The sequence below is a fragment of the Mytilus trossulus genome, chromosome 8 (genome assembly GCF_036588685.1).
Source record: "Mytilus trossulus isolate FHL-02 chromosome 8, PNRI_Mtr1.1.1.hap1, whole genome shotgun sequence".
Lineage (NCBI taxonomy): Eukaryota > Metazoa > Mollusca > Bivalvia > Mytilida > Mytilidae > Mytilus > Mytilus trossulus.
Window position 1 is genome coordinate 80,241,496 of NC_086380.1, and position 23,223 is coordinate 80,264,718.

At 32.4% G+C, this 23,223-nt stretch overlaps 1 protein-coding gene across 2 annotated transcripts in view; it reads left to right on the forward strand.

The window, feature by feature from the left end:
- The first annotated feature begins 2,261 nt into the window (after window positions 1-2,261).
- The window catches only part of LOC134681449 (protein unc-13 homolog D-like), a 36,616-nt gene continuing 15,654 nt past the window's right edge, over window positions 2,262-23,223 (forward strand). Inside the window, exon 1 of one of the 2 annotated variants that reach the window (XM_063541081.1) lies at window positions 2,262-2,796. In XM_063541081.1, coding sequence (XP_063397151.1) covers window positions 2,536-2,796 — 261 coding nt within the window. In that variant the 5' untranslated portion in view covers window positions 2,262-2,535. Of the gene's footprint in view, window positions 2,797-13,344; window positions 14,024-23,223 lie in introns of those variants that run through there. The other variant, XM_063541080.1, reaches the window with a different exon arrangement.

A 23,223-nucleotide genomic window follows, 5' to 3' on the forward strand; every position in this document is an offset into this window, starting at 1 on the left:
ATCTATACCTTTTCATTAATTGCATAGGTAAAAATGTGACCTATTCACATATTATTAACCTAAATAGGGTATAATATTCAAGCGGCACGTCCGTTTATTACCTTGTATATTGGAAGTGCCCCTCCCCGAGCAATTATAAAAGAATTAACCATTCCCTTGCTTCTGAAATATTTAACTGGTGAGTTTTTATTTGGTTTTTTTTTGTCATGACTTTTAAACCATATTCTTGAATTTATAATATTGATTTATGGATGTCATTTAACATGGTTGAACAGTTTGAAATGTGAAATATGTTAAAAAATAAAAATAACAAAAATCCAAAATTCCTAAATATCATCGCTACGTCATTTTGGTGTTTGGTGAAAGTTCTCTCATTATTAATCAAGCATACCAGATTTTGAAATAAGAAAAACATTAAAGATATCCTATACCCTTCGTGTGTTCAGAAGACGTTTCGTTTACTTAATCAGTATTACTAAATAAAATATTGCGCTTAACATAATTGCTTTAAAGCTACAAACAATAGATAAAAAAAACAATAAATTTGAAAAAAAAAGTGATAGTCTTACCTTAAGATCTTGTCATTACTATTTGTACATAAACTAGTCCTTAAGTTTTCTCCTTTGAATTGTTGAACAATTGTCTTTTCGAGGCTTTTTTGCTGAATATGCCGTATGACCTTTGCTCTTTGTTGAAGGCCGTTCGATGACCTAAAGTTCACTTAATTTATGTGTCCCTTGGTCTTTTGTGGGGAGCTGTCTCATGAATACCACCCTTTTTGTATTTGAATTCTTCATGAAATTAGGCAGCTTCCCAAGTAAGGATGTATGAAACAGATACAGACAAACAAACAGATTCATTTTTTTTTACATAGATAAGGCCGTTAGTTTTTTCGTTTGAATTGTTTAACATTGTCTTATCGGGGCCTTTTATAGCTGACTATATGCGGTATGGACTTTGCTTATTTTTGAAGGCCGTACGGTTACCTATAGTTGTTAATGTTTGTGTCATTTTGGTCTTTTGTTGATAGTTGTCTCATTGGCAATCATACCACATCTTCTTTTTTATACATGTACATCTCAGTTGCCAAAGCGAGTTCTAAGGATAACAGATGACTAAGAATGTTAGTTGATAGTGACTTCGGCATTTTCCATACAATTCACCAACACATTGTACCACACAGAGCTTGGGTTATTGTTAACTGTAATCCCAATTTCAGAGAAGGAGCTAACCGTCTTGGTAAATATGTAAAGATTTTATTATTGTATTATTGTATGAAATTGTTTACTTGCAGATTTTTCGATTGAAGGGCAATAGGTGATATTGCATAGGATAATTATAGGAAATGTTTGTTTATTTTATTTGGACAGTAATCTAACAACACAAAAATATTGAAAGACTGTGTTGTATAATCATGTTGTGGAATATAAGCTGAATAAGTTTTTCAATTGGCCAAATATCTGAGCAATTCATTAAGTAAAAATACCTAGAAAACAAAATAGCAAATATATCGACCTCCAAGGCTTATTCTAAAAGGGATAATCCATATTTTTTTCCCAAAACAAACGCTATCAATCAATAGAACAGATGAAAAACAACCTGCCATATTCTGTTTTACAATACTGACCGTTAAATAGAAAATACTATTTATCATTTGGAAAACAGGTTGAAAACCCACCCATGTTGACATTCGTTATACAGAAATTTAGACCAGGGCTATTTTTACAATTTGTTTTCATACAAAATTATAAACAGGTGTTTTGATTTCAATTAATGTAAATTTATTAACATAACGGTTAAAGAAAAATTACCTGCAGAAATAGGTTGAGATGTTGCAATTTGTTTTTATGCAAAATTACGTATTTCCCAAAACAGGTGTTTTGATTTTAATTAATGTAAATTTGATAACAATACGATTATAGAAAATGACCTGCAGAAACTGTTTCAGATGTAGAACATTTACATATATGTCCTACTAGATGCATGACAAGTAACACCTTGCATGAAGTAGATCTTTCTCATTATATTTTTTGCGGCGTAATCACGTGTTTACAGTTGTAAAAGATTATCATCTTCCTCGCTGTTGGCGATTCAAATTTATATCTTTTAATACCTAAATATGTGCGAAAATTTAGAAATTTTGTTTTCCTATCGCTTCATCAGCCTTAAGGGGAAATATTTAACTTGTAAACAGCTTCAACCACCACATGTATTAGACAAGTAAATTCATTGTTCATCCATTTATCTCGTGTTCAAATAATAAAAACAACACATATAAAATTGTTCGTCTCCGCTGGGACAATTCAGAAGATTATTGTAAAATAATTGTGATATAGTATGTGTAATTTCGCTGCAGATGGTAAAATTACTGAATATTTGGCGAAGTTAATTTTAAATTACTTTAAAATGATTTTCACTATGGATGCTTCAAATCTGACGTAAATATGCGAGAAGAGATCACTGTGACTTTTAAATTATAATTATTCACATTAATTATTTACGAATAAAGTGAGATTAAATTTATTGTTGAGCACCATGAATCGTCACGGGATACGGCGGCAAAGGTGCTTCAGCTTGTACGTTCCTCCGCAACAGGACAAAACGGAGCGAAGACTTCGATCGTTCACACACGGCAGTACTAGTTTTGATGAAACTCTTTGTAAATCAATCAGTAAGATGACCGACATTTTATCAAGTAGTGATGGCGATATACCGGCCGGAAGGAAAGAAAACTTTCACCGGAAGCTTTGCAGATCGGAGGCTCATTTCCTTCGGAAGACGTTTCAAAACAAAGAGGTAAGACGTAACACCACAAAGTAACATTCGGCAATCCTCGGTATAATCCGCCACTCTCCTTCTTAGATGAGGGTACGGAATCGGCCGTGTTGACACGAATGTACAAAGTAACAAGTAAAACAGAATTTAAGTAAGAGAACTGACGTACTGCACTAAAGATGACGATCAATTCTTTGTATTATTCTATTTACTGGCATAGTTTTAAGGCAGCAATCGTATACTACATGTATGTGTATATTATAGATAAATTGACATAAGTCAAATAGCACTGTCAATTACGAACAATCATCTAAACAAAGTACCCCACGCATGTAATATTGTAATAAAAGAGAAATATAATTTGGACAAATTGCGACCTGGATGTCTGAACTAGCAAAGTTTCAAATATTTACGCTTGGCTGCTGTCTTTTGATCAGTCGACATGTCAATCAAAGCAGACCGTGGGTTAATGTCATGTCTAGTTTTGTAGTTACTCTGTCGCTCTAATGGACCCCCTTTCAAACACACAAAGCAGTTTCTATCATTCTATCATTCGTAGTTTTTCTTATAATAATAATTGAAATGAATCTTTAGTGATATTTCTATTAACACAAAGAGAAAGGCCTCTTAGCACTGGATGAAAACTCTACTACACTCTCGACAAACTCCTTGTCCGGAACAGTCCAAGCGGGGTCATGAAAAATTACGAAAATTGTCTTTTGTGTGTAGACCTACACTTCACTGTTACGCTTCTACTACGCACAATCATCTTTATGTATTTTTTCCTTTATGACACCCCACACCATTCCCCGTCCTTTTAAGCCTGCGCTACACACTTAACGTCATCAGTCAGTTCCAAAATCCAATCATATCACGACAAACCATGCTGCGAACCTGATAGTGTTACGATATCATCCGACTGTTTCCGGCTGAGCACTGCTTTGCGCTAGAAAATCGCATAACGCAAGAATTACGTTGCTACCAAAAGTCTCACGTCTACGCTACGTTATCTCTACGACTTTGTCGTGTTCAGCGGACGTTCAATATATATATAATATGGAACTTTTTGGGGCCTCCGCTGTAATTTTTATGTTGATTAGAAAAAGGATGCACGTTAAAAATGTATTATCATTCTACATGTATAATACACCTTGCTAGATGTTGCAAGGTCAACAAGACATTCTCATGTTCAGAAGGGTAATGACCTCGCAGGGATAGAGAGCACAATTTCTTTCTGGTGAAAGATACTTGCATTTTGGAGACTGGTTCAGCAATGAATAAATTAACGATTGAAGACGAGCTTTCTTTCAACTATGCTCTGCCTTGCATACATTGATTAATAGAATTGGTGCCACTTGGAGAATTGTGTCGACAGCGTCAAACATTCATAATAGACTCGTCCTGAAAATGAAATGTAGTGCTCATGATTATAGCGAGAGTTGCAATGTCCGTACTACGCGCACAGCATGGACGTAGTATTATCGTAGTTCAAACGTACCTGTCGTAATACAAGCGGGAAACAATCGTAGTTTGAACTGCGACTAGCGTAGTCTTACTTGCTACCGTGAACACTGAAACTATTACCACTGCGCATCATCTGCGATCTTAATACCATGGCATTGCAACTTTTAAACACCATGAACTCGCTACATACATTTTGAGCTGGTTCAACATTGTCGCATTTTTACAACGCTCTGCCATAATGTCGACCCGACAACCCCCCCCCCCCCCCCCCTAAATACTTAAATATAATGATCATTTACAACCTGGACAATTTTCATATCGTAGTGCAGTCTTCGTTCATAAGAAGGTCCCTTTTCATCTGTATTTGTATATATATATATATATATATATAGTTTGTTATCTCTCTCATATGTTGATGTTAAGAACATTCAACATTAACGCAAATTCCATCATAATACATTTAATAGTAACTCGTGGTTGAAGGTCAACATCATTAACCGTTATCATGTTTAGAACACCAATAATAGATTAAATTTTAAATTCTTGACACTAATAGTCCTATTTAAAAGCACATCAGTTTAATTCGTGGCGTTTAGGGTGGTACTTTTATAAGGACCGTAACTTAGTCATTTTCAATTATACCATCGTTACCAAGACAATTGACCTACTATATTTATAAAAGGAGTAATTATCCGAATTTTTTTTTTAAAGAATTAGTTTTTACTTAAATCATCTGCATTTTTCTTTAAAACCTTATATATGCGGAACAAAATTGAAAACAACATCAATCTTTTTCTAGCGTTATCAACCAATGATATACCTAATAATTGTTTTCTGTTAAGTCATAAAGAGCTACAAAGCAAATGTTTAAGATTTTTTATAAAAGGCCATGTAAAAATTAAAATCAAATTGTGCATGCACAATTCATTAGGTCACTGAGAAGAAAATAATCCAGTCATTACTCCATCAGAGGAGAATGTGTTTTTACAGATATTGGATTCTGTTTGGAACTTATCCATTGTATCATGTTTTCATTTAGCAAAATAAACTCATTCTTCATGATGTACATATTGTAGTGGGTTTTATGATGATCAGAATTTTCTTAAATAGTTTTCGGACTATACCAATTAACTGCTTTGTGTATTAGTATGGCTATGATGATGTCTGACACTTTTTCACTTTTGTCCCCCTCATATTCCTAATCTGCCTTGACGTAATGTTCAAAGATAGAAGGCTTATGACAGGAACATTTTTTGTCACATGCTCTAGGGGCAAAGTATCCCCGTTTTATTATTCTTAGTAGATTTGAATTTGTTTCATTTTATTTCCACTGAATCAAATTAAGTTAACTTGCTCTTATCCCTTCGAGCTTATAATAACAGAAGTGTATACATCTTGTTCCTCTACTGGAAAATAAGAATAGAGAGCCACCACATACATGTATAAACAGTAACTGTAAGATTGTAAGGATAAAAGAAAGCTAACATTAAATATGTGAAAACAATTTGAAATATTAAAGAACATTTACTTTGACCTATAATTATTAACTTTCTACACATTTTGACTTGGATGGACAAATGTCTCATTGGCAATCATACCACATCTTCTCATTTATATTCATTAAATCTTCAACACAAAAAAAGAAGCCATATACGTTAGTGATGTTTGGTCCTGACATTTCAGGTAAGCATTTTGGAGAATTACCGTTCCTATTTTTGGGGGGGGGGGGGGAATGATTTAATACATATAAATGACATTATCTTCATCTAGAACAACCATATCACTTGTTATCAGAAATAGAATTTTAAATATTAAAACTAATTTACACAATTAAGAAATACTACACTCAATGGAGCTAAAGTTTATTCATGAGTCAATGTTTTAATTCATAAATATACGTGACCTGACATTGACATGTTTTAACTGATCATGTACAAAACGTTTGGCACTATCAAAATACTTACATTGCAGCAAAAGACTTAAAAACACAAATTTGACCTAATACAATAGGACCTTCCGGTAAAGCTGCGGAATGGCGAGTAACAAATAGCGAATAATTCTTTTGTTTATAAATGATGTTGCTGTTTATATGAAAATGATAGATTGATTGATTGTTGTTTGCTTAACGTCCAGTGGCAAATATGTCATGCAAGGTCTGGACGATATATGAAAATGAGAAGATAAACCAAATTTCACAGATTTCCGTAAAACATTGAAAATGTCGAATTATAATTTCTAGATTGTTTTAATTCGTTTTTTTTCTATTTATTTTAACAGTTCTACGTTTAATGTTCTTATTGTCAAATATTTAGGGTTTTCCCCTTCTGCGTTGTTTTGATTTACGAAGACTGTATTCGTCTGGATCTTGATATACTTCTTTATTGTGAGAACATTAACTTTAACAAATAAATATTATGAAACACGCATTTTATATTATACGAAATTATAAATTTTATACTTATCAGTTACATCTTAAATAAATTGAAAAAGGTTAACATGGTGTAAAAGATTAGTTAAAACCTATCTTCATCAGGCGGCATTATAATAGAATTAAATAGGTTTTAATTCGATAGATTGTAATTGTTTGAAATAACAAAAAGGTTGTATTTAATTGGTTAAACTTTTCATATAAATTGTAATTTGTTTAAAAAGGTAGATACCAGTTTGTTCGATAATTTTCAGATTTATTAATTGATATAATTCATTATTACAAATTGCTAGAATTTAAAAGATGAACCGGCGTCATGATAGGAAATATAGTATTGATACTGTTCAGAAATTGTGTGAAAAAGACTGTAAAAAAGAAAGACGAAACAGTACTGACGGCTCTGTCGTCCACTTTCTTAATCGCAATGATCCTCATTGGAGAACAGCTAACACAACAAAAGACACGTCAGTGTTAAATCCACATCGCCTTCTACGTAGATCTAATCCGGCATATCGCGGTGTTAACTTCACGGGAAAGAGGCAGGTAAGTGTTGCCTTACCACTCGACATCCATTTAAATTTTTGGGGTATTTTTATAACTTATAAGGATGCTAAAAAGGAGAATTATCATGGTAAAAATAACAAATAATTTAAAGAACAGAAATTTACCCCAAACAAATCCAGTTTTCGTGTATTTTCTGTTAAATGATCGTATAAGTTATTGAATTGCTCTATGAGCACATGCTTTCATGTATAATCATGATAATATAATTATGTTGCAATTAGTTTAAAACGTTGAGGACGTTTAATTTGGATACTCTTGTTGGAAATCGAAAGTGACAAGCTTTCTCTACATAACAGAACTCTTGCAGCAACTTTTTGAGAAGTTCGAAGGTGGCTTGTTACCAGCATTTATTTGCTTCTAACATGGCCTCCTTTTGGTTTGAAATTTAAACGTTCCGCCCATATATCTGCTCATTCAATGTGAAGAAATTGCTTATTGCATTTATAAATGTGTTTGCAGCCGAAAATATATGTTTAAATATTTGCCACTGAACGGTTAGGAAACAACAATCAACTAACCCTTTCTATACAGAACGATATGGAAGTAAGTAAAACAGTATCCAGAGCTTCTATGTTGTGATGGTACACTATTGTTTCAGTTAAGGGTGAAGGTTTGGTACCATTAAAACGTTTAAACCCGCTGCAATTAATTTTTGGAACCTGTCCTAAGTCAGGAATCTGATGTTCAGTAGTTGTCGTTTGTTGATTTTACACTTGTAATTTTTGGGGCCCTGTATAATAGCTTGCTGTTCGGTGTGAGCCAAGCCTCCGTGTTCAAGACCGTATTAGACTTTTTATGGGTTTGTTTTTATAAATTGTGACTTTAATTGGGAATTGTCTCAATGACACTCATACCACATCTTCTTATGTCTATTCAACAGATTTTGATTAAATAAATTTAAGTCACAGTTGAATTTTACATCATATATAGTACAGCTCCCTGTTAAGTTGTATAATTTAACATAACTTGAAGACAAGGGGGAACGTTATATTGTATAAATATCATCAGCTAGACTATCGAAACACGTTTGAGAATGCATTTAAATTTTCTCAAGATACATTAAAACATGGGACAGGAATACGGACATGTAACGTTTTCCGTATAATGCTAATCACTTGTAAGCCCATTAGTGTCGTGATTTAGAATTGGGAAATGTCAGTAAAGTGGACTAAATTCGCGCAATAAACATGCGGATAAAGGGACTTATCATTTAAAAAAGACATTTTAAGACTATGGTGATGTAGGAAGCTGCATACGTGGTTCATAATCCCTATAATTCAGTCGTTATACATGTATTTCACTCATTTTGATCACTAAATTTACAAGCTTTACTGCCAAGTTTTGTTTTAATAAACTTAATAGTTTGAGAGAAATGAAGTATAAATTAAAACGAAATCTACAGCGAATGGTTAAAAAATTTGTCCAAAAATACAAATCTGATACGCCGCATCATGAAAGAATATATTATAGAGCAAATTATTCTCCAATAGATGATTACACAGTCATCTAATCTGCATACAAACAGTTGAATATTGATACACGAGAAGATTCCGAGATGATAAACACCTGTAATGTATCTTTTTGATTTTACAAGATGCCTTTGGGTCCATTTATGCTCTAACTCCCTCAAAATTTGTACTTTTTAGGCTAATACATCAACATTTTGAAATTACTATCACACGTTTATGAATGAAATGTGACAATAAAGGAGTAATTTAATTGTTCAAACTGAAAGCATGAACTATCCATATAAAAATTTAGTGATTCAATTGAGGTTTTAATAAGACCTAACGTAAAACTTAAGTTTAAGCAGCGTTCAAGAGAGGATCATATAATAGAATTCGTCTTATTAAATAATGTGTTGTTACTGTTTCATATAGTTATTTTTTAGAGTTACTTAGGATCAAGTTTTCTTTAATAGCACAATATAGGATATTAGAAAAAAAGTCAGAAAAAACTACTCAAAGCACTGGCTTGCTCTACCTACTTATATTCATGGAAGAGGCCTTGTGGAAGAGCTCTATTTCAAGACAATTTTCCCTCAAATAAGTTTTGGACCCAATCCCCTGAAAATATTTCATTTTCAATATTTTCGTGAAATAACATGATAAGTGATTTGCATGTTAAAATTTTGACATGTTTGATAAAGGGGGGGATGAAATAAAAATAGTGAAATATTTTGTATGTTTGATTTCAAAATGACCAGCCCCCTCCCAGGTAAAAAATTATAAGTCCCTAAAGGGGGCAATGTGCCCAGGCCACACTTTTTGTGGGAAAGTTTTGCTTATTTGCATAGGGAAACAATGAAGCATGACCGGAGCAGTCAGTGGTTCCCACTGATGAAAATTTCTACATCCGCCACTGATAGACATTTCTAAAAAGTATTTTCTGACAATGCACTGAAAATACATTTTATTAGGCACTATTATTGATATTCCGTATTAAAAATAAGTATAATAAGGTCATTGTACGCATATATTCATGTATTGCGTTGTTTTGTAAATAGCCTTTTAATTTTGAGTGCACCTCCATAGTAAAGGAGTATCATTTAAATGTGAACACGTTATACAACAATTGATTCTACTATTGTGTTTTGGTCTACTTTGTTTCAAAATTTAAAAAGAATGTAATCCTGAGGAGACATATAGATACTAAAGTACACATAGACCAGGAAGTTTGCAGTTCAAACTCATATATCTTTAATTGTCTCTTTTTGAAAAATGTCAAAGAACATCTAGAATGTTGGATATCAATATATTAATTATGTCATCACAAGTGCATATTTACTCATTGTATTCAAACTACTCCTTCCGAAGTTATAACAGAAATTCCCAAAAATATGAAACAGTATAACAGAACACCAATTCAAAATCCTTTTCAATTCCACCAAATTTTGCTATTTTCACAGCTTTCTTAAACATTAACTTAAGTTTAACTTTATAGAAAACAGGTATATCTTGAAGTGTTACATATTTGTTTTTCGTATATTTTTTTTATAAATTAGGCCGTTAGTTTTCTCGTTTGAATTGTTTTACATTGTCATTTCGAGGCCTTTTATAGCTGGGCTTTGCTCATCGTTGAAGGCCGTACGGTGACCAGTGGAGAGTTGTCTCATTGACAATCATACCACATCTTCTCTTTTTATACTACAAGCACGGTATGTTTACACGTAACGCATTTGGTTTATTTTTCTACAATATATCAAGAAACGATCGTTACATTTTTATAAAATGCTTTCGTTCATGTGCCAGTTTGTTATTTGCCTTAAGCGAAATGAGTGTTTATCTGTTGGTCAATATTTTATTATTTATGACGAGCTGCAACATTCCTTGTAATCATGATTAATATGATGATAGCTATATATATAGTCCTATAAATATAGTCATACTCACTATTATTGAAATGAATAATATATAGCGTAGTTTTCTGCAAAAGTATGTTTTTTTTTATGTATAACTTTTTTTCAAAATAACAGCCAACCAGCAAGTTAATTGATTAATCAGAGAAAACTGCTCCTACAACCGATAACCAAAAACATCATAATACATATGTAAGACTCAAATGTTGTATTTTGTGCTGTTGGACATTATGTAAAGAAATCATGTGAATACTTTATATGATACAAATCAGCATAACTTTTATGTTAATTTGTTTAGCTTTCTCACGGTAAAATGAGCAGGTGTTATATGAAGTCACGTGACTTCAAGCGCAATAGAACACCATGCAATTGCAAATAGTTATTGAAATATAAACTTGTCCAGTACAGGAATTAATGAACAATTATGTGTTGGTCTAAAATAAGATAATTATTATTTTATGGCATTTTTAAACGTCGTGTACATTTTGGTACTTCTATGTTGTAGCAGTTTTTTATGCTGGATGTTATATTGTTATTTATCTCTTCCTGAATATACATGACCTATTTGCATTGGGCATTAAACAACCAATGATCAATCAATCAATGCTATATTTATTTATACAAATGTGTATCGTATTGTTATGTTCATGTGTTGTAAATGTTGATAGGTGTGCTGGTGCATGTATGCATATACATGCACCAGCACACCTATCAACATTTCAATAATAAGGTTATAATTAGTCGATTAAGAAATATGTATAACCTTATTATTGAAATGGAAAGGACAGTACCCGTGGACTGGTGGGTTCCTGTTTTATTGGAAATCCCAACAACCACGTCTCGGAAGTTCCTCTTGTTTGGTCACCTATAGTCATCGGCTTCATGATTTTACTTTTGTATTGACAAAAGACATATATGAACCTGATAACATAAGACCATAACACAGAGGTCACAAGTGGAGTAGGAACTGGGCATTCGGACTCCATCCACTCATTAAAATAAACTGCCCTGAAATGACTTAGAACGTTGACCAATCAAATCTATGATATACGACAATACTCAGATTCCTAAAGATTTAAAACAAAGAGGAGAATATTTCTTATGCATGAGAAGTTGAAAATGATATAATACTATTGGAAATAAAATAGATGCAAAAGAACAAAGAAGACAAAGATAATATGCGTTATTTTGCATGTGTAATAAAACAATATTGTCAAGATTACTCAGCTGGTGCACAAAAGAAGAGCAAAAGCTAATGCATTAAAAAGGTGGGCATTACTTATACGACATGGAACTAGAGAAGTTCCGAATGATGTAACGAATAACACACCAGAAAAATGGAAACAAACATTCACGTTTTTGGATATTGACATCTGACTTTCTGAACTCTGAAAGAATGAACAAATGTCTTATTTTTTTAAGATTTAAAAATAAAAGCAACATAATTCCACAATGATGCACGTAACATGTCCGTTATGGTAGTATTTACTTTTACTCATTGTATTTTAGTCCGCTGACAACTAGGTTTATAATTAGAAAAACCACCGCCAAAATAAGACTTTTATAACCTTATTGTCTGGATGAAAACATAAAAAAAGTTATGTAAAAGTAGTTTTCGTGTTCAAGACAGCGACCTCTGCCTGTCGACGGGATATTTTCAGTATATGCAAATACAAGACAAATATTTAATTTTAGAATAAATTGAAATTTAATTGAGATAAATGACGTATATTATATCAAGATGACAGTTGGATTTCTTTATCAGGGGGTAGGTAAAATTCCTTCTGATAAAAACGTCTTAAATAGAAAAGAATCTATAATATCAAGTGGTAGAGAGCTCTTGTCATTTATCAGCGATTTACGGGGGTACAAAAGAGGGAACATTCATATTTAGATTTTTCTCCAACATTTGAAATATTGTTCAGTTCTTGCGATGTGGTCAGTAAATGATGACAAACCCATTTTAGGACGATTGTAAATTACTAGGATAAAAAGATTATACATTCTGCTGTGCCACGCTATACTATCTATACTGCTAGTACATCTATGTTACGTTTTGCTGAAAATAGCTGAAAATTCTTTGAGCTGAGCTTAACATTCAATTTTATAAAGATTGTTTTAAACCATCGTAAACCATTTCTTTCAATTTGCGGAGATCCGAAAACAATGTAACGTTATTTATGTTTTTGTCATACACGTATGAAAAAATTCATGATTACAGATGTATCATATCAAATTATCAATTTCACCCCTCCCCTAAAAATAATACATATATAATGAAATCCAACATGATTTTAGTCAAGTGTAAATTGATATTGTTACATGTAGGGTGATGGTAATGTTTGTATTGCTAATGTTTCTACACACAAAAACTACAAAACTGTATCTTCTTTATAGAAATATCCGTTCTTTGCTATTCTTTCTTTTGAGAGCCTGAGAGAAACCGGATACAGATTAGATAAATAATCTTATTTTTTTTATATAATTTCCAACTTTTAGTATTCCTCAACTTTCCTCCTTCTATTTCATTCAGAATTGCATTGTCATGATTTTTCTTTTATTTTAAATCCTTTGGCAATCTTGACCTTTGCTCTTGGTAGATCTACCCCCTCAACTACCTCTTTCTGTATTGGTAAGGACACCATTTGTTTGTATATGGATATAATCTGTTCATAACGTGGTATAAATCAAACTGCTTGTAATATTTCATAAATTTTAGCTAAGTAATAAAGGTGCGTTCAAATAACTTTTCTGATTGAAATATTTTATCTTTGATCGAGATTTTATAGCTACTAAAACATTGATCAAATATTTCCAGTCCATTATTCGTGAAGTATCCACAACAGAATATAGTGAAGTTAAAGTACTTTTTTATAAAAGCAGTTGCGTGCCGTGTAAAAAAACAAACTTTTAATAGTTTAAACATAAAACAAATTATTTAATTTAAAAAAAAATAATTACGGAAAGATTTGTATGTGCTTTTTTTCGTGATCTTTGGACCGTTTTAATATAGAATAAACTATTCACGATTTTGATATTGGAATATAAGTGAAACTATGGCATCTCCACCGAGATCATTAAGTCTCCCTTCAACATCTCTTGGGCCAAGTAAAGCTATGCAGAGAACTGGAAGTTTACCGTGTACTGGATCATTAAGAACCAGCCAGTATGGACAGTACCTAAAACCCTGTTCGTCTTTAGACGATCTCGATGAACATTACGCCGAATCTTCACCGTCTCCGGGGAGTGCTGACAGTTTACCCGACGGGGGATTTTTCACTAAACTTAAAAGGAGATTATCCTCCAGGAAAAAGAATAAAAATCGGAGGGATAGGAAAGGATCAGAGGACTTGTTCTTGGGCGTTTTATTCAATAATGATGTCGGAAGGAGGTTAAGCAATTCTTCCAGGGATAGTATTCCCAAGGAGTTCAAGGTATTTTTTAACATTTCACCACCTTAAACCCGTTTGGTGATAGCAATGATAAGAATTGATCCATAGTGTATTTATGATAAACCCACTATAGATACATGTATATAACTACTTATATTACTTATATAACAGCGTTGTTTTATAATGTTATAACTTTTAAGGGGTCATTCATTAAGATACATACATAATAAGATTGAATAGCAAATAAATATATAGGTATTGCTTAAATGAGGGGGTCGAAAAAATGTGTTTATAAAGTTCCGTCGTATAATTTTACAACTAGAAAGATTAGCAAAAAAATGAAAGTTAAATTAAGTACACGATGTATTGCGCATGCACTTTCCATATATTTTAGTTTTTACCTAATACGTCTGTTTGTTTTGTTTACACATCGTTGTCAATACAATGGAATTCGATGTGACTGTTATGCAAGTGAGAGATTGAGCTAGCTATCAAACAAGGTTTAATCCACCATTGTCTACATAAGAAAACTCCTGTACCAAGTCAGGAATATGACAGTTTGTTTCCCGTTCCTTTTGGTGTGTTTGAGCTTTTTATTTTGCCATTTGATTAGGGAATTTTCGTTTATCATTTTCCTCGGAGTTCAGTATTTTTGTGATTTTGTTTTTTTCCATACTGTCCTTATGACTTCAAAGATGTTAGATTCTATAAATTCGTCAAAGATTCAATACCTATCGGACATATGAATAATATTTTGTTTTTGTCCTGATTAATCATGAAATATGTGTTACTGGACATTATGCAATAATAATCACTTTAACTGAAAAATTACATCGATTCGTCTGTAATAATGTCAATACATGGCCGTGTGTTAAAGTCAGGATCTGGATGGGGTCTTTTACTTCTCTTGCTTTAATTATTTAGACAAATTTTCTTTATTTATTTTGCCCATCATATTAATTGATTGTTGGTTGCTAAACATGCATTCTCTTTTCTTTTTCAATTTTTCAGTTTTTTCTCTTTTCATTTTTATATGTCTGCCCTTCATTCTGCTCTTTTTGCTAATAATTCTATCTAGTCTATGTCTTGTCCTGAACATATAATGAAATATTTGCCGCTGGACGTTTAGCAACCAACAATAAATCAAAACAGTTTGTGTTAACACGATCCAGACTCTCATATCGGATACAACGACAAAAGTTTTGCGATATTTCGCCTTATTTTAAACTTTTTCTTACAATATTTTTGTCACACGTCTGCAGATATAATCCAGTCTTTCGATTAAGACATTTCCTGATTTTACTATATCTTATTCGTAACCTCAAGAGACTATTTTGTGAGTACTAAATATGTCCTTCGCAAATCAAAATATGTGCATTTTTTACACAATGATATGAACATTACGCAACATTTAGCGCTTTAATTTTGACCTGTATTGAATATCGTGTTTTACCATATCTGCACCGGAAATGTAATCCACTTGAATAATATATCTTATAAAAATTTCATTATACATATTCTGTCGATGTCTATTGTTGAATATAAAAATCTTTAAATAAATGCTCAAAGTATGCAGATAATACTAAAATTAGTTTTATGACCCATTTACAACTACATGTATATGATAATATTCAGTTTTACAAAAACGAACTGCGCGTTGATATGTTTACGGTCGGTTCACAATTGTAACTATTTGTAACGAAGCTAATTGTCCCAATTACAACTGTAAACTTTTAAACTTCAAATTTAAATACAAATCGTTACTATCATTTATCCATTCAGTAAGTTAATTCAAAATTACAAAAGGTGTATTACCTTGTCATAAGTACACGATTGTTATGTATTTTGCCTATCATATTAATTGATTCTTGGTTGTTAAACGTGCATTCTCTTTTCTTTTTCAATTTTTCATTTTTTTCTCTTTTCATTTTTTATATGTCTGCCCTTTATTCTGGTCTTTTTGCTAACAATTCTAGCGTCTGTGGCTTGTCCTGGCATACATGAAATATTTGCCGCTGGACGTTTAGCAACCAACAATCATTCAAATACAGTTAGTGTTAACACGATCCAGACTCTCATATATATATATATATATATATATATCGGATATAACGACAAAAGTTTTGCGGAATATCGTCTTATTTTAAAACATTTTATTACAATATTTTTGTCCGTACTTCTGCAGATATAATCCAGTCTTTCGATTATAAAGACATTTCCTGATTTTACTATATATCTTATTCTCAACCTCAAGAGACTATTTTGTGAGTACTTTATATGTCCTTGGCAAATCAAAATATGTGCATGTTTTACATTATGATAGGAACATTACGCAACATTTAGCGCTTTAATTTTGACCTGTATTGAATATTGGGTTTTACCATATGCACCGGAAATGTAATCCACTTGAAAAATCATATCTTGTAAATAGTTCATTATACATTTTCTGTCGATGTCTATTGTTGAATATAAAAATCTTTAAATAAATGCTCAAAGTATGCAGATAATACTAAAATTAGTTTTATGACCCATTTACAACTACATGTATATGATAATATTCAGTTTTACAAAAACGAACTGCGCGTTAATATGTTTACGGTCGGTTCACAATTGTAACTATTTGTAACGAAGCTAATTGTCCCAATTTCGACTGTAAACTTTAAAACTTAAAATTCAAATTGAAATCGTTACTGGCATTTAACACACTTAGATTGTGAGAATTTTATACCAATAATAGACATACAGTAAAACCATGAAAACGGTAAAATCTAAAATCTTGAAATAACAAACGAAGTTAATAAATCAAACCTAAATAAGATAGTGACAATATAAACTAAAGATATAAGATAATTTAGTTTAGAAACTTATTAAAATATAAAATCATAAAATAACAGATCATGTAAAGATATCAAGAGTCGACCGTTCAATGAAAACACGAGTTTAAGATGAATTTTGAATTCACGTTTCGAGGTGTAAATTATCTTTTGTATACATGTAATTATTAATTCACTTCAAAAATGTGACATAAAACATCCTCAAAAGAAAATGATAATAGATGTCATAGATACGTGTACCTGAGACATTTATTAATTTAGTAAGTTAATTCAAAATTACAAAAGGTGTATTACCTTGTCATTAGTACACGATTGTCAAGATACGGGTGGTAAAATACCCGTATGTAGAAAAATACGGATTGTCATAACCGTTAACGTATCAAACATTTAAATTTGTAGATTCAATAAAATTCACAACACGATTTTGTTAAGTTATACTGGAATAAGATATAAGTACATTTTTTTAAATGAGAATAAAAAACGAAAGGGTAAAGGTTAAGGTGAAGTTTTTATTTCGAATTAAAAAGACGCAGACTCCCCTGTGACACCGTCCTACACTGTCAACTGAAATATTTTGAAATGTTTTGATTATTGTATTTATACATAAAACACAAACAAATCTCTTCCTTTACTAACTAGAGTATTACCTCAAAATGAATTTACACTTTAGGAAAATCTTCAAAATACATGTACATAAAAGACATCATGATAAGTACTTTATTAAACATCATGATAAGCAATATATAAAACAGCATAGAACGGTAAGATTTTAATATACATTTTTATTTACTAGATATTTTCTAATCTTGCTTTAATTTAAAAATATATATTGAAAAGTCAACAATTCAAAGTCAATTTGATAAGAGGTGTGAATTTGAATGTCATCCCTTGGACTCCAAGCAATTTATCACGGACACACACTCAAAATGTCGCAGCCCTTTTAAAACACTCCTTGACTTTATTTCTTTAAGGAGAAGTGCTCTTCAGTCGCGTGCTTATGGTTTAAAATTCAAAATCTTATCGCACGTGCCATTTAGCCTTGCACAGTAAGACCAACGTGCCTTACAAAAAATGTAATTCAAGTCTTATTTGCAAAACGGAATAAATTTATTTACTATTCAAGATTCTATATCTGAGGGTACTATAATTGATTGTGGCTTCTTCATTTCTGTATTGTATAAAGATATATAGGTATGTCAGGAATCTGATGTCCAGTAGTTGTCGTTTGTTGATGTGGTTCATAAGTGTTTCTCGTTTTTCATTTAGATTGTACCGTTGGTTTTCCCGTTTGAATTGTTTTACACTAGTAATTTTTGGGGCCTTTATAGCTTGCTGTTCGATGTGAGCCTAAGCTCCGTGTTGAAATGAAGACCGTATCTTGACCTATAATGGTTTAATTTGATAAAGTTTGACTTGGATAGAGAGTTGTCTCATTGTCACTCATACCATATATTCCTATATCAATTTTACTATGTCTTTAAAAATAACGTGTATACTGTTGAATTCTCGTAAAACTTGCTCGATATAGATTTTCTTTGTTATTAGACGATTTCTTCTGTCTGTACATAGTTCATCTCTGTAATCTGTATTGTACATAACTGTTAATTTACCACTGTCTTTTGCTCCCAATTATTCTCTGTTCGTCATATAATTTGCTATTTTTCTCATTTCAATTGTTTAAATTTGAGCTATTATTTTATATTCTGCAAACTCCATTCAAACCCCTCTTCTATACAAAAGTTACTAGTATATATATGTTTCTCTATTATATAATGCAGCTATATATATATATATATATATACGAGTCTAAATTGAAAAACTACGTTCAAACCTATGATTGCGTTGGATAAAAACCGCAATTTTTATACGTGTGCATGTCAAACAAATTTCGTTGTAGAAGGGTCTAAAAACAGCACAAACAACATTTTCCAAAAGACCCAAAAAGTGAAAAAGTATATTTAAACAAAACGCATTTGACTAACAGGTCGAACAACTGATGTTCTTTAATCCTGCTGACTGCCATTGGCGATTACCAAATAAAATTGATCACAAGATGTAACAAAATGGATCTTAATTTAAATTTGATACGTAACTTAAGCATTTTTTGTTAACTTGTGGCCACGATGTTGTGCCACAAACTTTCGGTGTCAATATTTCTTTAGTACACCAGATCCGGATTTCGACATTAAATGTCTCTTCAGTGATGTTAGGGATCGAAACGGTATTTGGAAGGCCATATAAAAAGTACCCTCATTTTTAAATAAACTCTTAAATTTTAAGAGTTTATATAGGATGAACGGATCATATAAAGCGGAGGGAAAATATGATACATGCCCAAACAAAAATATAAACGAGTCTAAATTGAAAAACTATATATATATATAACTCGTCTAAACATCAACCCAACAATGTTAGATCTGTAAATTTGCTTTCGCAAATTTTTTGTTCTTCTTCGCCGGGATTCGAACCCATGCTACTGTGATATCGTGACACCAAATCGCCTGCACTGCAGCCGTCCCGCTAGACCACACGACCACCTGGGCTCATATATGTATAGCTGCATTGTATAATAGAGAAGCACATATGACTACAGACCAACTGCAGGTACGAAGTTGAAAACAAAATCTTTAAAAAAAAACTTCAGATAGGGAGATGTTCCCCCCTTAACCTCATCTGCAGTATGAATTTTCATGCCATCTTTGCAACTGGATATTAAGCAAATAACAACCATTCTATCATTGTATTCTTTTAACTGGTCAAGGAAAACATAATACTTATCATCTGATATGGAATAATGGGGTCATCTCTTTGATAACAGTTACTGGTTAGTGTTTGTTTTTAAGCCCTTAAAAAGTATAGTTCAAATGTGAGATTATAATCATATCATATTTGACATGGTTTACCCAAAAAGCTACCAATTTTAACTAACAATAATCGTACTCAAAAAATATTTTCTTTCTTATCAATCCTTTTTAGCTCACCTGGCCCGAAGGGCCAAGTGAGCTTTTCTCATCACTTGGCGTCCGTCGTCCGTCGTCGTCCGTCGTCGTCCGTCGTCGTCGTCCGGCGTTAACTTTTACAAAAATCTTCTCCTCTGAAACTACTGGGCCAAATTTAACCAAACTTGGCCACAATCATCATTAGGGTATCTAGTTTAAAAATTGTGTCCCGTGACCCCGCCAACTAACCAAGATGGCCGCCATGGCTATAAATAGAACATAGGGGTAAAATGCAGTTTTTGGCTTATAACTCAAAAACCAAAGCATTTAGGGCAAATCTGACATGGGGTAAAATTGTTAATCAGGTCAAGATCTATCTGCCCTGAAATTTTCAGATGAATCTGACATTCCGTTGTTAGGTTGCTGCCCCAGAATTGGTAATTTTAAGGAAATTTTTTTGTTTTTGGTTATTATCTTGAATATTATTTCAGATAGAGATAAACTGTAAAAAGCAATAATGTTCAGCAAAGTAAGATCTACAAATAAGTCAACATGACCAAAATGATCAGTTGACCACTTTAGGAGTTATTGCCCTTTATAGTCAATTTTTAACCATTTTTCGTAAATCTTAGTTATCTTTTAGAAAAATCTTCTCCTCTGAAACTGCTGGGCCAAATTATTTGAAACTTGGCCACAATCATCATTGGGGTATCTTGTTTAAAAATTGTGTCCGGTGACCCCGCCAACTAACCAAGATGACCGCCATGGCTATAAATAGAACATAGGGGTAAAATGCAGTTTTTGGCTTATAACTCAAAAACCAAAGCATTTAGAGCAAATCTGACATTGGGTAAAATTGTTAATCAGGTGAAGATCTATCTGCCCTGAAATTTTCAGATGAATTGGACAACCTGTTTTTGGGTTGCGGCCCCTGAATTGGTAATTTTAAGGAAATTTGGCTGTTTTTGGTTATTATATTGAATATTATTATAGATATAGGTAAACTGTAAACAGCAATAATGTTCAGCAAGGTCAGATTTACAAATAAGTCAACATGACCAAAATGGTCAGTTGACCTCTTTAGGAGTTATTGCCCTTTAAAGTCAATTTTTAACCATTTTTCGTAAATTTTATATATCTTTTACTAAAATCTTCTTCTCTGAAACTGCTGTGCCAAATTGATCCAAACTTGGCCACAATCATCTTTGGGGTTTCTTGTTTAAAAAATGTGTCCGTGACCTGGCCATCAAACCAAGATGGCCGCCACGGCTAAAAATAGAACATAGGGGTAAAATGCAGTTTTTGGCTTATAACTCAAAAACCAAATAATTTAGAGAAAATCTGACATGAAGTAAAATTGTTAATCAGGTCAAGATCTATCTGCCCTGAAATTTTCAGATGAATTGGACAACCTGTTTTTGGGTTGCGGCCCCTGAATTGGTAATTTTAAGGAAATTTTGCTGTTTTATATTGAATATTATTATAGATATAGGTAAACTGTAAACAGCAATAATGTTCAGCAAAGTAAGATCTACAAATAAGTCAACATGAACGAAATGGTCAATTGACCCCTGTAGGAGTTATTGACCTTTGTAGTCAATTTTCAATCTGCTTCCTTTGTTTAATATTCACATAGACCAAGGTGAGCGACACAGGCTCTTTAGAGCCTCTAGTTATAAGACACTTCGTAGCAAGAATAAATTGTGTCGGTAATGCTACTGTCTCATGTCTGTGTAAAGGAAAATTGCTTTTGCCACACTGAATATATACTATTTCTGTACTTTGTGATACAAACTACTAGTTTTAATTGTTTACTATCGTGTGATGTTGGGTTACATTCTTGTTGATAGTAAATCTTTCATTGACTTCTTTCATGTACACCTTTTAATAATCGATGAGGATCAAACAGTTCACCCACAATCCCTCCCACTCTCTAATTTCCGGGGCGTCAGTTGTTAAGTATGAGCGACTTTATGATAAACTTTACATGGCTACTAGTATATTAAGGGTGGACTATAAAATTAACGTGATATACTTATCACACTTTCACTAACATACACCGTACCTGTATAGTTATAGTAGTCATGAAACGGGTAAATATTTATTTGCAAACAATCTTTACGATACAATGAAGGTACTCTAATAGTATCTAGATTTAATTTGGATTCAGAATTCGTGTTTCCTGCATTTTAAAAATTGATATGTTTTATAGGTTTTGATTTCGATATAAGAACAAGAAATCATGAATTAATTCAAGTTTAAAAATGCTATTGAAAATTCACGTTTTAAAGTCAGTCTGAACAAGTCTCTGTTCGGTGTGAGCCACGGTTCTGCGTTGAAGACCGTCCTTTGACGTATAAAGGTTTACTTTCATAAATTGTGACTTAAATGGAGAGTTGTCTCATTGGCACTCGTACCAGATCTTTTTAAATCTATTATATGTAATCCATTGATCTTTCACTGACAGATTCGTAATATATCTTTTAAGCTTGGGAAACGACTGTATCTGACTATAACTACCATGTGTATATCTCTTATTCCGCTGTTTCTGACTATAACTACCATGTGTATATCTCTTATTCCACTGTTTCTGACTATAACTACCATGTGTATATCTCTTATTCCACTGTTTCTGACTATAACTACCATGTGTATATCTCTTGTTCCGCTGTTTCTGACTATAACTACCATGTGTATATCTCTTATTCCACTGTTTCTGACTATAACTACCATGTGTATATCTCTTATTCCACTGTTTCTGACTATAACTACCATGTGTATATCTCTTATTCCGCTGTTTCTGACTATAACTACCATGTGTATATCTCTTATTCCACTGTTTCTGACTATAACTACCATGTGTATATCTGACTATAACTACCATGTGTATATCTGACTATAACTACCATGTGTATATCTGACTATAACTACCATGTGTATACCTCTTATTCCATTTCCGAGTTTTTCTATACTTCTGGTTCTTCTTGGTTATATTTGTTTGTTTTTTTGTTATGATGTTAAGTAAAGTGCTGTGCCTGAAATTATTTTTAGAATACAGTCTTTTGACATTAACTCTAGTTCTATTTAGATCTTCGATAAAAGTTGTAAATCGGTTTAATCTCGACACTCTGTCCATAAATAAATATGTACGAAAGGGGAATCATTTCAGTGACTTTCGTTATTATTTATATTCATACATTGTAGTAAATATATTATATTGACTCGATCTTTCTTCCATGGTTTACTTGATGATTTTTGTCTAGAAAATTGTCGCCAGAGGTCGATCTTTAACAGTGTCAGTTCACATATTTTCTCGCTTCGAGAGCAACTAAGGTGGTACCTAACACTACAGGGAGATAACTCTGTAAACTCAACTAACCGTTTTAATTACGTTGTGTTGTTGAGAAAATATTAAGCTTCTCAATGATCTAAATATATGTTTATCAAACTGCTATACAACCAGTGTACT